At 49.3% G+C, this 22,082-nt stretch overlaps 1 protein-coding gene across 2 annotated transcripts in view; it reads right to left on the reverse strand.

Annotated features, from left to right (window-relative positions):
* rftn1b (raftlin, lipid raft linker 1b) overlaps positions 1-22,082 on the reverse strand; it is a 79,401-nt gene that overhangs the window by 39,118 nt on the left and 18,201 nt on the right. For both annotated transcript variants that reach the window (XM_076150320.1, XM_076150319.1), the window contains exon 3: positions 6,174-6,351. In XM_076150320.1, coding sequence (XP_076006435.1) covers positions 6,174-6,351 — 178 coding nt within the window. The remainder of the gene's footprint in view (positions 1-6,173; positions 6,352-22,082) is intronic.

Here is a 22,082-nt window from a genome sequence, read left to right on the forward strand (position 1 = left end):
TTTGTTCCGCCGCGGAACACCTCGCGCCGGACTAACGACTCCCGCCGGAGTTGAAAGTTCACGCGGTAACTAATTGTGTATTACCTGTTAATGGCTTTCTGTGGGATTTCTTTCATTTGCGGCGGCGGCTACATCATTTGTTCAGATTCCAATTACGCCGCGCTCGCCGAGGTGTGGAAAGCGTCGTCGCTATTACTGTTATTGTGTTATTGTGTTATTGTTCTGTGTTGCAAAAATGTTGACAACTGATCAAATCTGCATCCTTTGTGGGAGAATTCTGAAATGTATTGTGTGTGAGAGAGGCAGAATCCAATTAATTATTGGGTGTGTGTGTGTGTGTGTGTGTGTGTGTGTGTGTGTGAGTGTGTGTGTGTGTGTGTGTGTACGGCTCAGTCCCATTTCATGGCCGTAGAGACAAATGTATCGAGGATCACGTGTTTGTAAACGCAGACAGATTTTGCCATCGTCATAGAAACTAGATCTGTTTGTTTATCAATCAACCACAACATGAATCCCATTACGATTACGATTACGATTAGATTAGAGATTATGGGACAGTGTACACAAGTGTCACGTTCCAATTCTGTCAGAAAGACTGAAGTGTCAGAAATGGGGTGGGTTCCATTTCGCAGTGAGGTGAAGAATCCATCCAGGTCCAGGTGAAGTGAACTGTAAAGAGGCGAAACACGTGAACCGTGTCCACGACCGACCTCTCTCTCACCCGCCTCCATCAGCCACTCGTCCATCGCTATGACGACACAGCGAGGGAGCGATTAGCCCTCTCTCACTCTGGGCTTTTAATAATACAGCACGCCTCTCTTAATGTCACATTTTCATGCGTTTGTGAATAATTTCAGCGGCGCTCTAATGGTTTTCACTCCGCACTGCTTCTCCTTTTATTTTCCTCTCTCTCTCTCTCTCTCTCGCTCTCTTGCTCCGCTCGCCGCCCTTCCTCCCCTTCTGGCTGCCTGAGCAGGCGGGAGCTCCTTGCAATTACCCAATAATGATGAATACATCCCATCAGACGCTGCCTGCTGAACTGTAACCTTATTCCCCCGCAAACCAAATTGAACACTGGGAAATGTGACAGTTGACATTTTAAATGTATAAACGCTGCGATCCTTCCCGTCTGCGTGGCCGTCCCCCCCCCCCCCCCCTCGCCGCTGCGGGTTTGAGGCCCATAAATAACCTGCGGAGGCTCCTAAACATAAGGAGATAAAGCAGACAGGTGACAGGATGTGGATGTTTACAGACGACATCATCCTGCACGTACACACGGCTCCTGTGTGACTTCTGCACACACTCCTGCACCGTCAGCGTTTAGACTCCATCACACACGGTACATGTAGTTCATTCTCCATTCTTGTATACATCAGACTGAGTTATGTTGCCCTTCACTCCGCTGGATCGATCTGATGCATGAGATTACTCTGCAGATTGAGAGTTTACATGAGGATCTATCACCTTAGTTCATTCTCCATCACTACCCTTCACACTGAGGTGATACACACCACTGGAGGGAGAATGGGAACGAAAGGACCAGAACAAGCAGAGGAGATATTAAAAACCAGCCAAACGCATCGTCAGCTCCTCATTCCTTTCCTTCACTCCTTCCTTCCTCCTTCCCTCTTTTTTAAAATGATGTTTCATGTTTTTTCCTTCTGATAAACATGTTGACTTTGACTGAAGCAGCCTGTTCAGTGTGTTTCCATGTCTGTGTTCACTGAGCTCCTCCTGTGATTGTGTGTGTGTGTGTCTGTGCTGGATACAGATGTTCAGACAGCTGTTAGCAGCTGCACAGAGCTTCACCTCTTTCTTTACTTTCTCTTTTTATAGCTTGATTTTGCTTTGTGCCAACAATGGCTGCCGCTGACGGCGCGGCAGATGAATGCTGTTGCGTTCTGTCAGACTCTCCCTCTACTTCCTCTCCTTCCTCTCCTCCTCTTCCTTTGATTCCCGGGACTACAAACAGTTGGAGCTGCTCTCTCTTATTCCTCCCCCCTCTCGCTCCCCTTATCCCCCCGCGGTGGAGATTTGGATTCCCCTGGGCCGGTGCTGATGCGAGCTTCTGTCTCCACGGTGACAGAAGCTGGAGATAAAGCCCCGGCACGCTCCTGCCTGGGCCGTCAGTCTGCCCGGCTCCGTGCCCTTTTCACTCAATATCTCTCTCTTTTCCATCAGTCTCAGCCTCTGTCCGTCTCTCCCTCTCTTCTCCCTCACACCCCAGCTGTGGTGGTCTTTCTCTCTCTCTCTCCCTCTCTCTCTCTCTCTCTCTCTCTCTCTCTCTCTCTCTCTCTCTCGCCATGTCTCTTTCTCTGGAGCAAGGCAAGCGTGTCTTTGTGAAAAGGCTCCGGCTGAATGAACTGCTTCCTTTTCTCTTTTTTCTCCAATCAATATTTCTGTTGTCCAGTAGTGCAGCAAAGAGCTGGAGCACGTCTGGCCTCCACACACACACACACACACACACACACACACACACACACACACACACACACGTCTGTGGACACTCACACACTTTGGATATAATGGACACAATCCCATTATACAGCTTTGAACCATGTGCTGAACAACATGCAACATCAATCGACTCTTTTCTAAATGAAATTGTTCTTCTTTGTTGTAATTTTATAAATCATTTCACCTTCATATCATTCTGCTTTGACTAGACTCCTTCTCTTTGTTGAACCAAAGTGATCTTAGTTGTGAATCTTATTAAACTGATGCCTGTAATTTAACCCCTTTGCTTGGCGCTCATTGGTCCATTATGTCTTCATAATGAGGCCGAGGTCGATGACGGTGACATCGTCAGAGGAGCTCGACCCTTTATGGCCTTTTCATTTACCAAAACATCACCATGACAACTGGCCAGGCGTCTCCTTGCATCTCTTATCAGCATCACAAGTATCCCAACAACAACACACACACACACACACACACACACACACACACACACACACACACACACACACACACACACAGCTTCTTTCCCGGGAGCCAGACTTCTTCCTGTGCGTGCCGGGTGATTGACAGTAAGCGGAGCATATTGCAAAGCCTTAGTGCCAACCCGGGATCGAATTTAATAATAATAAAAAAGTTTGACAAACCCAAATTAAGTTGTCATGTTTGCTGTGATCAGGCTTTTCCCGGCGTCTCTCTCTCTTATTATGGCACAGAGAATGAGCCCCTGATATCTGCAGCAGCTACACTGCAAACACCCGCGGCAGAGATGGAGCAGAGACAACAGGCGTCCCACACAAACACATCCCATCTTCCCTCTGGACAGACGTCTTCACACTCTTCCAATTCCAATTCGATACACATTTACCAAAAAAGCTCTGCAGCCGATCTTTTCCTTCCTTCTCTTTCTGTTGCTGCTTTATATTCTATGTCACGCTTGTTTTTGTTTCTGTTCCAACTAAACCAACTCTCCCAGTGCCTCGGCGATGATTCATCTCACCTCAGACTCATCCTCATGCTCCCTTAGGTCCTCATATTCACACCTTCCCCTCTTTTCATTAGCTGTGCCTCAAACTACAAACACAATCTGACCTGAGTCATTATTCTGCTTCCTCTTGTGCTGTTTGGACTCTAACCTGAGCACACCACATCTTCTCACCCTTCTCAGTCTTAGTTGCTTGTAGTATTCAGTTTGTTTATCGGTTTGAGGCCCTAGAGTGCTTCAAGAAGAGGAGACTAGAACTTTCCAGGCATGAAGACGCAATAATTCAGTCTCTGTCTCCCAGAGGATCGTCACAGTCGTTCCTAGTTCTGATAGAAGAAGTTCCTCCAAACATCTCGTTGTTGCTCCACTGACGTCTGTTTAGGTTCACTCACTCCTTCCTCTGTTGTTATAGCAACATGTCCAACCTCTGTCTGTCCCGCTCTTAATGACTCTAATGACATTGGTTGGTGGTTTTGGTGTTTTTCTGGATGGAAGAGAACCTTTAGGATCCCAACTGATTAAAAGGAATCAGTTGAAGTTAGTTCACCTGCTTGGTCTTGTTCACATGGCAGGGACGAACAGGTAGAACAGAAGATAATGAGACTGAATGAAGGGCCAGAACTTCAAATTACGTTCCTTTGGGGTGAAGGTACCCCTTAACTCCTCAGTCTCATCATCTCCCGTCAAAACACGGTGGAGATAAACGGTTTAAATTCCACTCCAGCTGTTTGTTAGCGGCTGGTTTAGGGGCCCCCTGGTGGTCCTCGGAGACCCTGTGCTGATGATGAGCGGTTCAGTTCATAAAGTGAAGAATTTACAGGAATGTTTCTCAGCGTTCAGAAATGCATTTTTAATCTGGAAGGAATCTGCTGCTCCGGCCCGGCACGGAATTCACGTGCAGTCTGAGGATTTACAGTCTCTTTCACATGAACAGCACACACACACACACACACACACACACACACACACACACACACACACACACACACAGCGTTGTATAAACACTACAGAAGTCAGTGTGCGAAGGCCCGGCAGCTCATAAAACACTTCTAAGAGCTAATGAAAGGTTCAAGTGCTGGACCTGTAACCTCTCAGACGGAGGGCGCACACATCAAACACACACCTTCAGACACAATCTCACACACCCTGAAGCCAGCGAGCAGGCCACCGGTAAACACGGCCGGCTGAGCTCAAGCTGCAGACCGAGCAGAACACTGGAGCTCCAGCTGCTGGGCCGTCTGAAGCTCTGAGGGGTGAGATCTCCCTGAACTTCATGTTTTTACCAGAACAGAATCGGCCAATGAGATGTTCTGACCCCTGGAGCCCATCAGACCCTTTGATGTCGGGACCAAGCTGGACTCAAGTTTACATCTTTGTTTTTTGATATTCCTGACAATGTTTTCAGCTACAATTGTCTGCCAAAGAGGTTGAGTGGGCGTGGCTTATTCCTCAGAAAGCGCTGCATCTCATGAATGAATGAGTGAGTCTACAGGAACCTTAGATTTGGTCAATATCTTCATGGTCTAGCCAATAACCAAATTAGATTTCATCATTGAGATGAGGCACATAACTGTAGGACTGCTCGGCCTTGGCGGAGGTATGTGCTCTGAGTACCTTCTGAGTTTAAGAACAGAACGTTTCCCACCTCCAACTCCTCTGTAATGTTCCCAGAGTCTCTCCTGAACATGTATAAACTTCATCTGGACAGACTCTCGCATTCAAGTATCACATGAGGAATGAGAGGTTGGCATGGTTACAGATTGAGTTCAGTTTTCCTTGGCCACGTCTCTCTGTATTCCCAAAGTCGTCCCGGTAAAATCCAGTAAAGGCCACATAAACATGAATAATCAGCAGTCATTTCCTCTCTGTCCCCTCGTTGCCCCTCCGTGCCCTTCAGCCTCGCTCCCAGCTGCTCCCTGGCCTCCCGCCCCCCCGAGCAGAGACGACTGCCCACCCCCACGTTTCCCAGGACACAGGGGCCGAGGGCACCGGGCCTGAGGGCAGATGTAGGGGGCAGCGGTAACTTTGGACCGGTTCTGGCCGGTCTGTAGGTGTGGGACTGTGACGATTGGCTGACTCACATCCAAACACATCTGCCCGCCTGACAGACGTCCTGAGGCTTCAGAAGGTTGAGGAGCTGCTATAAAAACCCAACCTGAGCCTCTGCGGTTGTTGTCGGGGGCAGCAGCGTGTGAAACCTGTTCCCCCTCCTCCTCCACTGCCAGCACAAATACAGGCAGGAATCTGAAATCTCTTGCAGACGCTGTAAATATGTAAACCTGCGTCACTTTAAAAACCCCAACACTGCTAAAGCAACAAACCCAGAGAATCATTTTGTTACATTCAACTGGTGAAGTCATAGCAAGAACTCCTTTTCACCTTTCTTCTGCATAATGAGGCCAATTAGAGTGCATTAGCAGCCTCAGCATGTTTGCTAAAGTGGCTGTAATGGCTGCATCACTTTGTCATAACGCTGCCTTCACTCCCGGGGGGGCCGCTGGGATGCCCCTGGCCCCTGGAAGATGATTTCTTTAGGTCTCTGCCTTTCCCTTAATTATACATTTTCTTTAAAGCATGTGCGCTCTGTTTCCATCACCACCTGTGGGGCTGAGGTCTATAAAAAAACCAATCTTATTATCTTGGATTGCCATTATTCTGGGTGGAACTTGATGACGCATATCTGAAATAATTACACATCCGGGCGCCGCACGCTTCCCGCAGAGGCTCTTACCCGTCGTTGAGCCGGACTAGTATGGCCCGGTAGAGCTGGTGCTGCGGGCTGTTGGACTCTGGGCCGGAGGGGTGGATGAACGGGTGAATGGCTGCCAGCACGTAACCCTGCTGGTAAAGCTCCTGCAGCTGGCCTGGAAGCTCCCGCACAGAGGAGAGGCGAAGGGTCGACGTCCCACCTGACAGAGACAGAGAGAGAGAGACAGGGAGAGAGACCTATGAGACAAAAGGACTAGTAAAGGACAGACGATGCACCAGTCCCAGACTAGAGACGACACTTTCCGATCCCCAGAAAAGCCAAACCGACACATCGTCTAGTTTCAGCAGATCTGCAACAGGTCTGAAAAGGAGACAAGTATCAGCCAATCAGAGCATCAGAGGAGGTGGAACCATCAACCACACCAATCAGCTTCCAAGCCACTCCAAAGGCCGTGCAGCTTCTCCTAGTTTGGATCCTTGTTGGCAAAATCCAAGTGCCTTCCATCTACCATCTTTTACCTTCTGTCGCCCAGTTTTGCCTCTGAGCCGTCTGTGCACCTCGTCTGCTCTCACTCGTCTGCTCTCACTCGTCTGCTCTCACTCGTCTGCTCTCACTCGTCTGCCCTCACTCGTCTCCTCTCACCCGGCTGACGTGTCTGTGGTCACGACAGACGGTTACAGGAACGAGAGGTTGAACGCCGTTGCAGTTTCGGGGTTTTTTCCTCAACAGTAATCTCATCTCTGTATTAGCCGCCGCAGCCATCGCTCCTCTCGCTCCTCTCGCTAATTATTCAGCTCCTTCCTTCATTCCAAACAGATCACTGGTGCTGCTGCTTTCATGCTGCCTGCCAGAGGATTTCTCCCAAATCCCACCAAACACCAGATGGGTGTTTAGAAGAACAAATGTAAAAGCTTTGAACTGGATGAAGCGCAGTTGGAATCGCTCTCAGTTGGAAATAGTAACACATTTAATTATTGTCTGTTTCCACTAAGAGGAGCGGCGGTGCTGCCAGCTTTAGCAGTATCACTCTCAATGTTCTCAATGGGAAGAGAATCCCACCGCCGCTGCCAGTGGAGCGCTTACGCTGCCATCTCCAACCACCCACACTAAAAAGTACCATCCGTCCTCCGCACAGCACACAGTCGCTCGCCGCTTAGTTTTCTTTAGTTTGATTGTTTTTCCAGAAGAGCACAGACGGATTTAAAGGTCACTGGCAAAAGGATGAAAAACAGGATGGAGCTGAGACATTTACTGCACATATTTGCATTAGTTTAGTCGCTTCTGCCGGTCTTTTCAGGTCAAATTCTGTCCTTTTGAGGATTTCTTCCTCTACATCTCTGCGTAACTCCTTCCTGTTATCATTAAATAGAAATAGAAATGTTCCAGCACGGCTACAGGAGGAGCCGCTTCTCTCGTAGAGTTTATACTTTCACACCCAAAGGTAATGCTGCTTATACTGTAGGTCTCCATCCAGATACTGTGAAAGCTTGAAGGGAATCTCCAAACTTAACAGTTCCCCATTGCATTTTGAACACCATTGATTATACAGCGATTCTCTTTTACATGTGCAAATTCAACATGTTGCATGAAAGTAGGTTGCAGGAAACCCCCTTGTTGAATAGAAGTGGCACCCAAATGGAAGATAAGTAGGACAATTTCTCTACCAAAGCATTCCGCCATGTAAGGATTTGCAATTCAGACATCAACACTGATTTTTAGAGCCATTCCCAGTTTGTTTTGGCAATTAGCATAACGCTTTTTGCTCCAGCCCCTCAATCTGGGACTTAATAAGAGTGGATCAAAATCCAATCACAGCTGATTGCTTAGGCTGCATGTCAGCGCGGCTCCATTCTGACACTTCGCTTTGATTCCCTCTCAGCTCAACTTGACTGTCCAAGTGGAGCTGACAGGGGCCTGACATTAATGAGCCGCAATCAGTCAGTGGCTAGCTTTAAAAAAAAAAAAAGGAAAGGACGCATAAAGCCTCTCTCAGCATTATTCTCTCCAAGCCCCCCGGGGGGACGGAATGTAGAAACTTGAAGCAGACAGCCGGCGGTGATGGCCTCGCTCCGGGAGCAACCAGCTGTGTTACAAGCGGCCGCACGCAGCTTCTGTCAGGGAACATCAGCCAATCAGGACGTATGATAATGAGTGCAGCGGTGGCAGAGATTAGATTACAAAGTGGAGTAGATACAAAGCTCGATAGCGGGACGGAGAGGAGGAAGACGGAGGGGCAGAGAAGACAGAAAGGTCAGCAGAGAGAGGACAGGGAAAGAGAAAGTAAACGATAAAGACAGAGAACACAGAGACAGCTCCTGGCCCCCGCCCGCCGGCCGCCATCCAGCAGCACGCTACACCAGGCGACATTTAGCGCCGGCCAAACAGCTGGGCTGCGTGGGAGAGTGCCAAGGCAACGAGCTGGACAGGGAAGGAGAGAAGTGACAGAGGAGAGAGGAGAGAGGAAGGAGGGAGAGCAGAGGAGAGGAGAGGAGGTCTGCTTGTCTGTCACAAGACGCGGGAAATGCTGTTATGGCTAATTAGAGTCAATGGAGCTACAGAGGGGAGGAGGAGAAGGAGATCCAATCCATGGGAACAGACAAAGTATTGAAGTTCAGCCGAAGGTCAGAGACAGAGAGCGAGTAAAGGAGTTAGGATTTGTGTTTTGGCTTTCATCTCACAAAGCACCAATAACCAACAAACAAGACAGTGACCTCACATCAACAGAGCCATAATCTGAGCCCTATTAGTTTCTGATCGATCAATGAGCTGATCGATTAGAGCTTCTTCTCTTTAGTGCCACATAAGAGACAACATTCATGCCAGTCAATCATCAAACTCACAGAGGTTGCTCTTTGCATCTTGGCGCTCGGGGCAGAGTTACACAGAGCAACATCTGTTCTTTATGCCCCACCCCTATTCTGACAGGAGGCGTGTGATTGGTCTCTTGGCAGCCACTCTTTCTACATGTTATGACAGTATGGCCGTACAGCTGTATATGTGTCTGACCACACCCCGTCTTAGTTTGGACTCACAGCCAGTTTGGATGGTCGTGGACGGCGTTCCAGATGTTACTTAACCCCCCCCCCCCCCCTGTGTATTCCTGCCGTGGGAACCCTGGGAATGGGAATGGGCGCTGGAAACCCCTCACACGTCTGTTTCTCGCTGCGTTCTCATACGCGTGCAGCACCGTGAAGCAATTTTTGCGCAAGATCTGTACAACTTCTTCCATTTGGCCGAGGCGGCGACAGAATCCTGGCCAACAGGCGGCTCTGTTCTAATCCCTCATGTGGATCACTTCTAGTTACTTGAATGATGTTGATGTTTATTCCTGGACTGCGGTAACTTCAGCCACAGCTTCCCCACATCTCCATCAAATCTTATTAAAAGTAAACATCAGGCTCAGTGTGATTGGTGTCTGTTTAATATATGGGATTGATTCCAGGTGTTATTCTTCACTAATTAGATTATTATAATCCCTGTGCCTGTCTTTCGTTCCTCCCTTACAGTTTCCATACGAGGTGAAAATCATTGTGTTCTCCCGCTCAGACGGCAAATCACCCTGACAAACGGCGCTCCCTCCCTCAGGCAGACGGACTCAGGCTCAGTCAGCACAGCACATGTGTGACATTGTTCCATCATATTGTTGGCCTGTAATACAGCAGCGCACGTCAGCCTGCTGCACATCGTCAAGACTGCAGAACAGGATGTGGATAGAGAGCCGATTCAGTCGGGATCTCCACTCTCCCTTCCGGGCACAAATCCAGAGGTTCATTGTGAAACCATTAAAGAAGCAGAAGAAGAAGAAGAAGGAGAAGGAGAAGGAGGGGTGGGGGGGGGGGGAAGGAAATCATATGTTGTCCCCTCGGGGCGAGCGAGGCCTCGGCTAAAAATACACCCCTCCCAATTTCTCAATCATACTCTGCACTGCTGCGCCACAATGCAGGATCCTTAGAAGTTAAAAGGCGTGCAGGAATTATCACAAAGAAATAGGCCAGCGCTGCAAACGGTTGAGACATATTCATCTTCCACCTCCTCCTTCACTCCTTCTTCCTCCTCCACTACTGGCCTCCTCTGGAAACAGAATTAATCCTTGGGTGATGTGTGTGATTCTGCTGCTCGCCTCTTGGTTGTGGTCTCACATGACACCCTGTCTGTCCTCTCTCTCCCCCGGAGCTCACGCTTCACTCGGCTGTAAGAAATTAAGTCCAAAATTAAACCGGCTTTGCTTACTTCCACGATGCCCTCAGCTCAGATGAGTAAATAAGGAATGGTTTCAATTAGGCGGAGGGAACACAGCCGCCGGCGACTCCTTAACTTGGCTCTAATCACTGTGTGAGCTGCTAATAATCTTATCCAGCGGCCCTTAAATACACAGGCGCTACGTTTATTTATCAGCCTGAGTTTTATTTATCACCAGAGCAGAGTGTTGCCTGGTGTGACTCTTCCTGGATCTCTCCCTGGTGTTAAGGATGTTTACTCTGCCCTAAAAATCACCCCAGCCAATGGAAAAGGCTTTTTTTTGGGTAGATGGGAGCAAACGATCCGCCGCGTAGCTCCTGTAGGCGCGTGTCAGTGCTGATGTCTGGTAGCGTGAAGGTTGCGGCCCTTTGAGAGACGCCGTGGCCGATCACGCAGGCGATATGGTAAAAACCTTACATGGCAAACAGGCGGCCAATTACTTCACTCTGTCTTTTTTTGTTTACCCTGGAAGAAAATTCTCTCACATATCAACAGAGAAGAGGCCGAAACTCACAGGAACAAATCGCTTCGTGACAAATAATGAGAAAAAAAGGCTCCTGGCGGACAACCAACAAATTGGTTTTCGAGAAAATTGTGTTAGCACAGAGCTATGGAACAGACACTGCTATTAAACACAGAGGGAGAAACAAGAAGAGGGGGGGAGATGTATGTATGAATGTATGAGGGGGGGGTGTCCTCAGGCTGGAATGGAAAGAAGCAGTTGCCCACCGTTTATGCTAGACGACGTGTCAGGGGTCAGAATGCATGACTGGAATGTTATCAAATCCACTTTTCCAGCGATAACACCGACAATATACAGACGGAGTGCAGGCGAGCAGAACCCCTTCATGTGTTTAAGCCCCTCCATCAAACAGCTCGCACCCTTTTAGGGAGAAACACTGATTGCTGCGTGAGAATGAGGAAGAGGAGGAGGAGGAGGCTGTGGGGTTTTGGTCCTCGTTCATTGCATGGTTGGTCTGGCTGCAGCCTTCATCCACCTATACTATATCCATATGTATTCAATTGTTTATTTTCATTGTCGTCCCTTTGGAAAGCACAATCCTTGTCCTCCAAGACCGCCTCCTGCTGCTGGAGGAGTCCAGTCCAGGGACGGATGGAGCTCAACAGTCCAACACTACATCTACATGCAGATACTTCTGTTACACTTCCATTACAAAGTACCATTGGGATGTTCATGCTACTCAGTGTCTGCACATTGGCCATTTCCCTGAGAACTCACACGCCAATGCCTTGATGTGTCAGGATCTGTGTGTGATCGCCCTCTGTTGTGTTTTGTGTTTGTTTTCATGCTTGTGTTGTGGTTCCTGGCTGGGTGTGGCTACCTGTTCTGGCTTTCTGACTGCACACACTTGACGCCAATTGAGTGTTCGTCAGCAGTGGGGTTTAGACTCCAGGTGATCCAGACATGCCTGGCTAGAGAATTTGACTGTGCTTTGATTCTAGTTTGCTTCCAGTTCAGTTTCAGTTTGATTCGTGGGATCTTTAGTTGGACCTTGCCTGCTGTGCTGTTTTGTTTTAGTGAGTGGGCCTTTTTTTTTTCCTGTGCTCTGGGATTCTGTTCTTTGGATCCACTCACTCTGGCTTCATCTAGCGTTCTGTGATCAGCCTCAGTGTTCCCAGCTTCATCCAGGTCTGTTTCTTTCATTCAAAATTCTGTTAACCACCTGATTGTATGTTCTGGTGTCTGTGCTCTAAATGGGTCCGATATTAAAATAACTACACAACATGATGAGCCCAAGGTATAAGGAACTGTGATGTAGTGAGTTTGGTTCTGCATTGCTGAGTCAACGGCTCAGTCTATAAGGAAAATATATCCGTATCCTGTGTGTGTGTGTGTGTGTGTGTGTGTTTAAAAAGAAATGAGGTGTGTGTCAACCAGGCCGACCTGTGCCCACAAACGGTTCAGTGGGAAAATACAAACACGGAGATCGAACATGTACTCATGAGGGAGTTCATCCAAGGAGCAGAGTAAATAATAAACATCCGTTCCATTAATGTCCCTGTGACCGACCTTCCTCCTGCCCACACACATTTATCCAACTCAAGCCGTCCAATTAGTGGCCGACCGGGCTGCTGGGAGGTGAGGGGATTCTGCCGGAGGTTGCGTGTTTGAGTCTTTCAACAGGCTGAGAAGCCAATAGCATTTTTTAAGCAAAGCATTTAACCTTCAACTGCACCACCTACGGCTTGTGTAATTGTGTATTGCGTATAAGTGCCTCAAAGTACGATTTTCCAGTTCCAGCAGCAACTGCATGAAAGTCCTGCAGGTTTTCAAGAAAGATTCCTGTCTTTAGGCCTTTTTTCTTTAAAGATGGGGAGGAGCTCTGCGGATGAAATGGAGCAGGAGAACTTGTTCCTTCACCAGGGGGACCTTAGAAAGAAGAAAATCATCTTAGCGCCACGCTGTGATGTAAGATGAGGCTTTATAGGCTGCAAAGGAGCCGCGGAACAACCGGCTCGGGTCCCCGCTTTGTAGGCAAACATCAAGGCGGCGGATTTGATGCCAGCAGCCGCCGGGAGCCACTGCAGATTTCCAGTTCAGTGGTTGCAGACCAGACGTGCTGCGGCGTTCTGGATCATTTGTGTGTGTGTGTGTGTGTGTGTGTGTGTGTGTGTGTGTGTGTGTGTGTGTGTGTGTGTGTGTGTGTGCATGTGCGTGTGCATGCTGGCAGACTATTGTACGGCACTGCAGCAGTCAAGGTGTGAGATGAGAGATGGGACCGGAGCTCAGACGCCGACAGCTCCACGTTATGCAGAGTGAGCTGATGTGAGGAGACGCATCCACCGTGATGCTGGCTGCTGTTTACAAACCATGAGGCAATATGCTTCATGGGTCTGCAGTATTTAACCTTAACTGTATCCATGGCGTCGACTGCATCACAAATCTTTTGAATGCATACAAGAGAAAGTAACAATCTTTAGTAGAGGCGATCAATGTGTTCTGGCTAATTTCAACTGTTGCCAAGGAAATAGGTTCCTTCATTCTTGGATGATAGAAATTCTACCTTGCCTACTTCCCTTAAACTTAAAGAAATAAACTCCACCCGTGCGTCTTCAACGTAGGAGAGCAGAAGCACAGTAACACTGAAGCCTGGATCGCCACAGGACCAAACAGGAACGGCGTCAAAAAGGCCTAAGTTCTGGGAATGAAGTGAAATTCCAACAGCTAAACCCTGGAAACCCCAAACACACGCGGTTTAGACTCCATCTGACCCGAGACGCTGGAGGAGAAACAACCAAACAAACAAAGAAACAACACAGATAGAATTACAGAGACAGAAATGAGATGATGGTTGCCGGGTTGCCTTGCACCATCTGTAAGGCAACTCAGTCAACTCTCCTTTACTTCTCACATTCTATCCACAGCAGCAGGGAACATCCAGGCACTTTAGAAGCCTGTGACTGCGGCTCACTTCCCTTTTTAAACTCATCTGCGATGTAAGCACCTCTGAGCCGCAGCCTGCCGCATTTCCATCACTCAACACATTTAAAAATAAATGAGTAAATATGAAATTAATAAGCGGAAAGATTGGAGCGCCGGGCCTCGGCACACGTGCTCGCCGGCGCCGCTCGCTTGCTCGCTCAACTGCATTTGCACGCGGGCGAAAGTAGCGGCTGCATATAAATTATTATCCAGCCGGCCTTTGATCCCGCTGCTCCCATCCGCCGCATCTGCCGTCGGCTCGTACCGCCTCACGCTCGCCGCGGTGAGAGGAGGGGTTTGTTTGTGCTAATAGTAATGGATCAATTAGCGACTGGCGTGTTCGCACTGGCACTTGCGTCTTTAGAGGACAGGAAGTCGGGGAGGACAGAGGGGAATGAGGGCGGCTGTATTTTTGGCCGGCGCTTATTTATCTGGACTGTGAATCCTGATTTGATGTTGCTGCACTGACGGCACCTGCAGACCTTCTTGCCTCCCTCCCAACCTCCCTCCCTCTCTCCCTCCTCCTCTTCATCTTCATCTCCACCTTTGCCTTCTTCTTTACACCAGCTGAGTAATTAACAAAACCCAACAGAAGCTGATCCTGACACAAACCTCCGTACTGTCTCGGATAGAAAGAATTCATAAAATCATAATTGGTCCTTTGGAAGCGAAGGCGCCACCCGGCTCTTCTGTCTGTGAAGTATAGTCATCTCGTTATTCAGCGTCCAATTAAAATGGCCTTCTTCACCTCGGGAGCTCTCCACTCCAGTCAGGACCACCTGCAGACGCCCCTCGCTCAGGCTCAGCAGCCCGCCTCGTGTCATTAGCCCTCATACAGACAGAAAATGGAAATGCCAGTTACTCCCCTGTCCTCCTCCTCCTCCTCCTCCTCCTCTTCTTCCCTCTTGTCTCCCTCAGCTCTGATTCCTCTCGCCTGCTCAGCTATAGGAAGTTTCTCCGCTTGTCTCTTCTGCCCGTGTAGCCAATTTCTCTGCCTGGGCTCTCTGCGGGGAATCTGTCCCGCTCTCTTTAAATCTCTGCGTCTCTCTCGCTTTTACCGGCTACCATTTCCCGTCTCCCCCTCCCCCCCTTCCCTCCTTCCAACCTCTGCCCCATCCTCATCCTGTGTTAGGAAAAAGCAAAACCAGTGAAGGGTCTCTCTCTCTCTGCTCTTAACCTCTCCTCCGCCTCCACATGCTAGAGTCCATTTCTCTCCTCACGCCGGTGTCCAAGGCGACGCAGCGACAAGTCAGGGCAAAGTGGCGCTGACGTGCTGGTAAAAGAAAACCAAGATGGAACTAACACCTCTGCTTCACCCGAGCCGGTCCACTGAAACTAAACCTTCGTCTTTTTTTGGGTTTCAAAGGTGTTTGAGGTGTGAAAACGCTCAGATCTTCATCACCAAACCCAAGGAATCCACAGATGCTAAAGTGGAGTTCAAGGTTTCTATCATGGGGAACAGAATCTGTTTTTTAGGCCTAAGATACAACTTTAAATCTGTGATCTAGATCTGCCAATAACCTTCAGCATCACCCTGCTCACACACAACACACACAGACGCCTCATCACCAGGTGTAAAATGCTCCTGCAGCACTGGATCGATGTTAGCATGATGAGGAAAGAAAGAGCAGAGGCACAGCAGGCAGAGGCTCGTTTGTTTACCGTCGCCAAATGAAAGTGAAACTGTCGCACTGTCGGCTCTTAAAAATCACAGAGGAGCAGCGGCTTGTTTACCTACAATACAATACGCTGATATACGAGGTGGACGCCGCGTCGTAAAGCTTTGTGTCGGGCGGCAAAGGAGAGCGAACACGACGTTATTCTGCAGATAAAATCCGAGTTTAGGAGCTTTTTTTTACCGTCCATTACGTCTCTGCAGGGTGTGAACGCCATCGACCCCTCTGTCACTTCACCTCAGCACTCGGATCTCTCTCTCTCTCTCTCTCTCTCTCAGGACGCCGCCATTAGCAGCAGGGGCTCAGAGTGCAGCTTGCTGGAGCCCTGAGGCCGCAGCTTTGTGCCTTAATTACCCTCCTAATGAGTCACTGGGAAAGTCACTGGCCTGCTGGTCTCTGTCTCACACACACACACACACACACACACACACACACACACACACACACACACACGCGCTCTCTCTCTCCCTGTCAGACACACGTACACACACACACACATCCCTACTGTATTCACTCACACAGCCACTTGAATCTTCATGCTCTTAATCTCCCAGTCAATCATTTACACACTCGCTACATCCACTTAATGACTGCAGAGGTTCACTCTCACTCACTCTCACTCACTCTCACTCACTGACCATTGCACTCACTCACTCACTTAGTCACTCACTCACTCACTTGTTCACTCGCTCACTTGTTCACTCACTTGTTCACTCACTCACTCACTCACTCACTCACTCACTCACTCACTCACTCACTTGTTCATTTACCTGTGATCTCATTCAATCACTGACATGTTTGCTCATTTAGCAAATCACTGTCTCCCTCCCTCCCTCTCTCCCTCCCTCATATATATATACAGTACTGTGTATGTACATGACGCGTAGAAGTCACACACACGCTGAGGAACCACACTGATGAATGCTATCATAGCCTTTCCTCTCCTACTTCACAGATCTACAGGCTATGCCAGACCAGTGACTGATCACAAGAACACAGATCAGTTCCTTTTTATTTTATTTTATCATTTTATTTTGCATTTCAGGCAGTCCAGGACGGGTGTGTGTGAATGCGGGGTTGTATGATTGTGGAGTTGGGTGGGGTTTCGGGGTAGGATGCCATGTTTTTGGTTCTTTCCTTTCCTGTTTGTTTCTCCCCTTTCTCTCTCTCTCTCTCTATCACAACCTATGATGCAATGTGTTCTAGCCTACATTGCTGTTTGACATCATCCTGTAAGTTCTGTATGTACCCTATGACATCATTGCAACTCCAGCCCACTTGTATTCTACCTCAGGGTCTATGTATAAAGTTCAACAACAATAGTAGGGATATCACAACCTTCCTCCCTTCTCTCCATCTCTCTCTCTCCTCTTTCCCCTCTTTCTGTATAAAAAATGTTAACCTACAAAATTCCATTCACCTGTATGCACAATGTCAGGTACAATATCTGCTTAAAAAAAACAAATTGCAAAAAAAAAAAAAGAAGTCACACACACACACACGCGCTCTCTCTCTGTCAGACACATACACACACACGTATACACACACATCCCTACTGTTTTCCCTCACACAGCCACTTGAATCTTCATTCTTCATGCTCTTAATGGGCAGAGGGAGGGAGGCAGTAGCTCAGTGGGTAGTGCTTCCGTTGGGAACCGGAGGGTGGCTGGTTCGAGCCCCTGCCAAGGTGCCCCTGAGCAAGGCACCGAACTCTCAATTGCTCCCCCCTCTGCGAAGGGTGGTAATGTGATGTAAGTCGCTTTGGATAAAAGTGTCTGCCAAATGATCGTAATGTAATGTAATCTCCCAGTCAATCATTTACACACTCGCTACATCCACCTAATGACTGCAGAGGTTCACTCTCACTCACTCAATGACCATCTCACTCACTTGTTCACTCACTCGCTTGTTCACTCACTCACTCACTTGTTCACTCACACACTCACTCACTCACTTGTTCACTCACTCACTCACATGTTCACACACACACACTCACTCACTCACTCACTTGCTCACTCACTCACTCACTCACTTGTTCACTCACTCACTCACTTGCTCACTCACTCACTCACTCACTTGTTCACTCACTCACTCACTTGCTCACTCACTCACTCACTCACTTGTTCATTTACCACTGATCTCATTCAGTCACTGACGTGTTTGCTCATTTAGCAAATCACTGTCTCCCTCCCTCCCTCTCTCCCTCCCTCATATATATATACAGTACTGTATATGTACATGACGCATAGAACACACACTCACACACACGTACAGCGTCTCTCTGCCTTCACACCTCCTGCTCCTCTCACTCCCTCAGCAGCGCTCAGAGCGTCAGGATCACACCTGCATGTAAATCAGAACAGTCTGCTCTCGCTCACTTCACAGATGCTGCCGGCGGTCACCATGACACTCGGCGCTCTAATAACGCCAGACTGAGCCGCCTCGGCCATGATCCTGTCGCCGCCAGGACACGTTTAGGGAAAGAAACCAAACATGGACGAGCGGTGGAATAAACAGGCAAAGATAAAGCCGTTTCTCAGAGTGGTATTGATTTTCACATCAGTCACATGCGGCGCTCTGATGTTCCTCAGTGTGAGGGAATGAAAAGATGGAGACACGGACGCTGCTCCAACATCAATACACAGAGAACACCGGCTTACTACGGCTCCATTTACCACCAAAGATGAGCTGCATACACGCATAATACACACACAGCTTCAGCCATAAGTGCCTCATTTCTATTAGGACAGTTTCCAGACTCATATCTCCCCCTCCTCCTCCTCTTCCTCCTCTTCCTCCCCCTCCTCCAGAGATCCTTACTACCGCGGTTCTTCATTGTTCAAACAGCTCGCGTTCACTTTTGCCAGCTTGAGAAAAGTTGCCACCGGCGTTAACGGGCGCCGGCGGACAGGCGGGCGTAAAAGTGGAAGGAGCAGGAGGAATATATTGGCCTGAAAATTGGAGGAGCGTCTGCCTGGAGGCAAAACATTCAGAGAGCAGCAGCGTGTCCGCACCAGCGAGGGGGGAGGAGGAGGAGGAGGAGGAGGGGGAGGAGGGGGCGCAGGAAGCCAGCGAGACGCGCTTTCTGCCTCTTCTTCTTTTTTTCCCTCTCTCTCCTTCAACAACTGCCCGTTAAGACGCCCTTGAGCAAGGTGCTTAACAGCCGACCGGAGCTGCTGACTGGCACCAGGCCGCTCCAGCAGCTCCGGGCCTTAATGTTCCGGAAGTGAGCGAGCGAGCGTGGGGAGGGAGAGGAGAGGAGGGCTCGGGTTGGTCGGTGCGTAGCTCGGACAAATAAAGATAAAGCGGATAGATCGAGCCGGCAGATAAAACGCTAATGCGATTGCCCTCTTGTCTTTTGTCTAGACGGAGCGTTTAAGGCTGCTTTCTAAAACACAAACGCACCGGCCGAGGCTTTTACAGCAGATGGGAGAGGGAGAAGCTTCATCTTCATCTCCTCTTCCTCTCCACTAATCGACTGCAGCACTGTATGTTGCAGCAGCGCGGCTTCCTGATGTACTGATGGGAGAAATACCTGCAATTTGCTAAAGCGACTGTTTCCTACGGCACAAAAACGCTCCAGAGCTTCGGTTGTGTTTTATTCTCTCTCTCGCTCTCTCTCTCTCTCTCTCTCTCTCTCTCTCTCTCTCTCTCTCTCTTTGTATTTGCTGCCCGCCCTCCCTCAGGAGCTAAAGCGCTCCTCCGTCTGCGGTCTTCACGCTGACAGGAGGCCTCCCGAGTGCGCTTTGTCCGCCCCGACGCCACCTCCTCCGCTGACAGTCGCCAGTTGCCTGGAGACGACGCTTGAGAGACAAGCCGCTGCAAATGAACGCGGCTGTTGATCAAAGCTCCTCTGCTGCGTTTTCCAACCAGCCGCCTGCTCGCCGCTTTGACTTCCTGTTCTCTGCTAACTACAGGTTTTCAGCTTTTCTTTTTTCCCCCCTCTCCTTCTTTCCATACGGCGGCTTCACTCTGACATTAACCTCCTGTTGAAAACAACCTCGGAAAAAACGTTCTCTGGCGCGACGTGCCGGCTTGATTGGAGGGATTTTCTGCCATTAGCATTGCAAAGGAGTGCAAATTAGAATTTTAAAATAAGGGGTTGCGTGATGATGAAGCTCTCTGACAGGCTGGGGATGTTTTGGCGGCACCGTGGGTCTGCCATTAGATGCTTTGTGCGCTTGATTGTGCTGCATAATTTGCTCTACGCTCGGAAGACAGCAACCGGTGCGAACAACCGCCGCCGCCGCTCTCACAACCAATCTGTCACATTCAGTGTGAGAGAGACGAGAAACATCACGCCGAAACATAAATGAGTAGCGAAGACGCTGAGAGGCAGATTTGTGTGTGAGGCTTCACCTGTTCTGCCTGTGTGTGTGTCTTTGTCTGTGTGTGAGCAGAACATCTCATGCGAGGAGAGGCGGCGGATGGAGATGGAGCGCAGATACGCACTTGGACATTCACACACTCTTCCTTAAACACACTCCAACACCGAGCCCCGAGTCCTTGACATTCCTCCGGCTTGCTCCGCCGCCGTGTAACTTCCTCCTGTGAGAGCTCTGCTTGCCTTCTCAATTATTACCCAGAGTGCTGACGGGGAGAAGAACCCAACTCTTCAATTACGCCGCCTACAGACAAGACGTCCGCACGCAAGACGTCCGTGTGTGTGTGTGTGTGTGTGTGTGTGTGTGTGTGTGATGCGTGGGCGTTAGCGAGTGTCCAGCGGAGCTTCTGGACATCGTTTACTTTTTTGGATGTGTTGTGATCTTGGTTCATGAGAACATCTGGGAAAGTAGTCGTTCCTCACTTGTCACCCCATCTGGCCCTCGCTCCCCCTCTGACATGTGAGCCGGGCTGCTGCCACCACAGGAAGACGCCTCACTTCCTGAGCGCTAGCACCGCAGACGAACTGCTACAGATACAAATGCATCTGAGATAAGAAATCTGTTGTTTGTGCAAAAATAACGAGAAGAAGTGCAGACGAAGGTTTTACAACTCAGAGACGAGCGACCTGGAGGACCTGGAGGACCTGGAGGAAATGAGGGACCTGAGGGAGGGACGGTCAGACACACAGGGAGGGGCAGGACTGTAACGTACGCATGAAGCATGCCAACGAGCGCGAAGAAAGAAGCAAACAGTTGTAACTGTGTGAGAAGTGTGTGTGACGGATTCAGACTGATTGGTCCAATCAAACATCCTTCATAAATGTCAAAGGAAAAGTCGCATCAGCCGCACCTCAGCCGCCAGGAGCCCCGTTTAGAATCAGATCTGATATGAATCCGGTGTTGATTTGCTCGGTACCTTTGATGCGTCAATGAAACCGAATCACTGAGACTCTGCAGCCAGACGCAGGCGGAGCGAACGGCACAACCTGCTGTGAGCCGCTAAATATGTTTCTGTTCTAAACGCTGCAAACCAACTGTTCCTCAGTCTGTTCAACGCTCACAGGAGCACAACTTCACCCTCAAAATAACAGCAAAGCGTGAAAAAAACGCTTCCCAGCCTGCGAACCAAACGGGGAGGCGTCAGCAGGATCGTCAGCTCCACTTCGCTCCACATGTCTCAGCTCCGGCGAGCGGCTCGTCCCGTGGTTCTCACAAACGTTCCTCAAACACCTGAGCCGTCACCGTGTCGTTTCCGTTGTGGGATTCGTGACAAAGAGCCAAACCCTGCTTTTTGCACATTCCCACACCTGAAACCCACAGAGGAGATGGAACACAGAGAGCCGAGGGATCAGCTGCAGAAACAGGCGTACAGACGAACAGATGCGTGTTTCCTTTCTCGTGAACGCTTCAGACTCAATTTCTGATGACGAGTTGCAGCATTCTAACATTCTGTTCGTCTGAAACGCGTTTTTACGTCCCGAAAGTTGGAAAATCGGCCAAATGCGACACCTGAAAGGCAACAAAACACACGTGGAATCACATCCAAGCTGCCGTAACCGCGACACCACAGAGCTGAGATCAGGTGTGAACGCAGCCGATCACCACAGGATGAAACTGAGCTTGCTTGGTTCCAAACCCGCAACCAGGAAATTCCCTTTTGGAGGGTTTGAGGTTTAATAAAGACGGATCAGGTTTGGTGGTAATCCTGGGATCCATTAGGGCTTTAGGTACTTAATATACAGAAAGCTTTGACTGAGGAATTACTTTAATAAATGGATGAGAGAGACTCTGGCGAGGAGGAAGCATCTATCAGTCTGGAGGCGGACAAGCAAACAGGACGATATGCAAAGAAGAAGCTTGATCTCAGCCTCGTCTAGTGACAAACTGATACATCAACTGGCCCTAATTCAGATTTAGAGGCGTGGGGATGTACAGTGGATACGGACGGATGATTCTAGAACCAGCCGGAGCTTCACCGGAGCGCGACCGAGGAACCTCAGGGACGGCGAAGACGCCGGAATGAAAACGCGGCGCTAATCCATCACCCGGGCCAGTTCAGAAGTAATTTAGTCAAATTAGGAACGGCCCCCGGCTCCCCGACACCTTTAATGTCCCTCCAGATGGGGGAGACCCAGCTGAGCAACAGGTGGCAAGAGCCTGCGTCCCACCACTGTCATCCAGAACC

The sequence above is a fragment of the Genypterus blacodes genome, unplaced genomic scaffold (assembly GCF_046128005.1).
Source record: "Genypterus blacodes isolate CSIRO-AG114 ecotype Tasmania unplaced genomic scaffold, CSIRO-AGI_Gbla_v1 ptg000052l_1, whole genome shotgun sequence".
Classification (NCBI taxonomy): domain Eukaryota; kingdom Metazoa; phylum Chordata; class Actinopteri; order Ophidiiformes; family Ophidiidae; genus Genypterus; species Genypterus blacodes.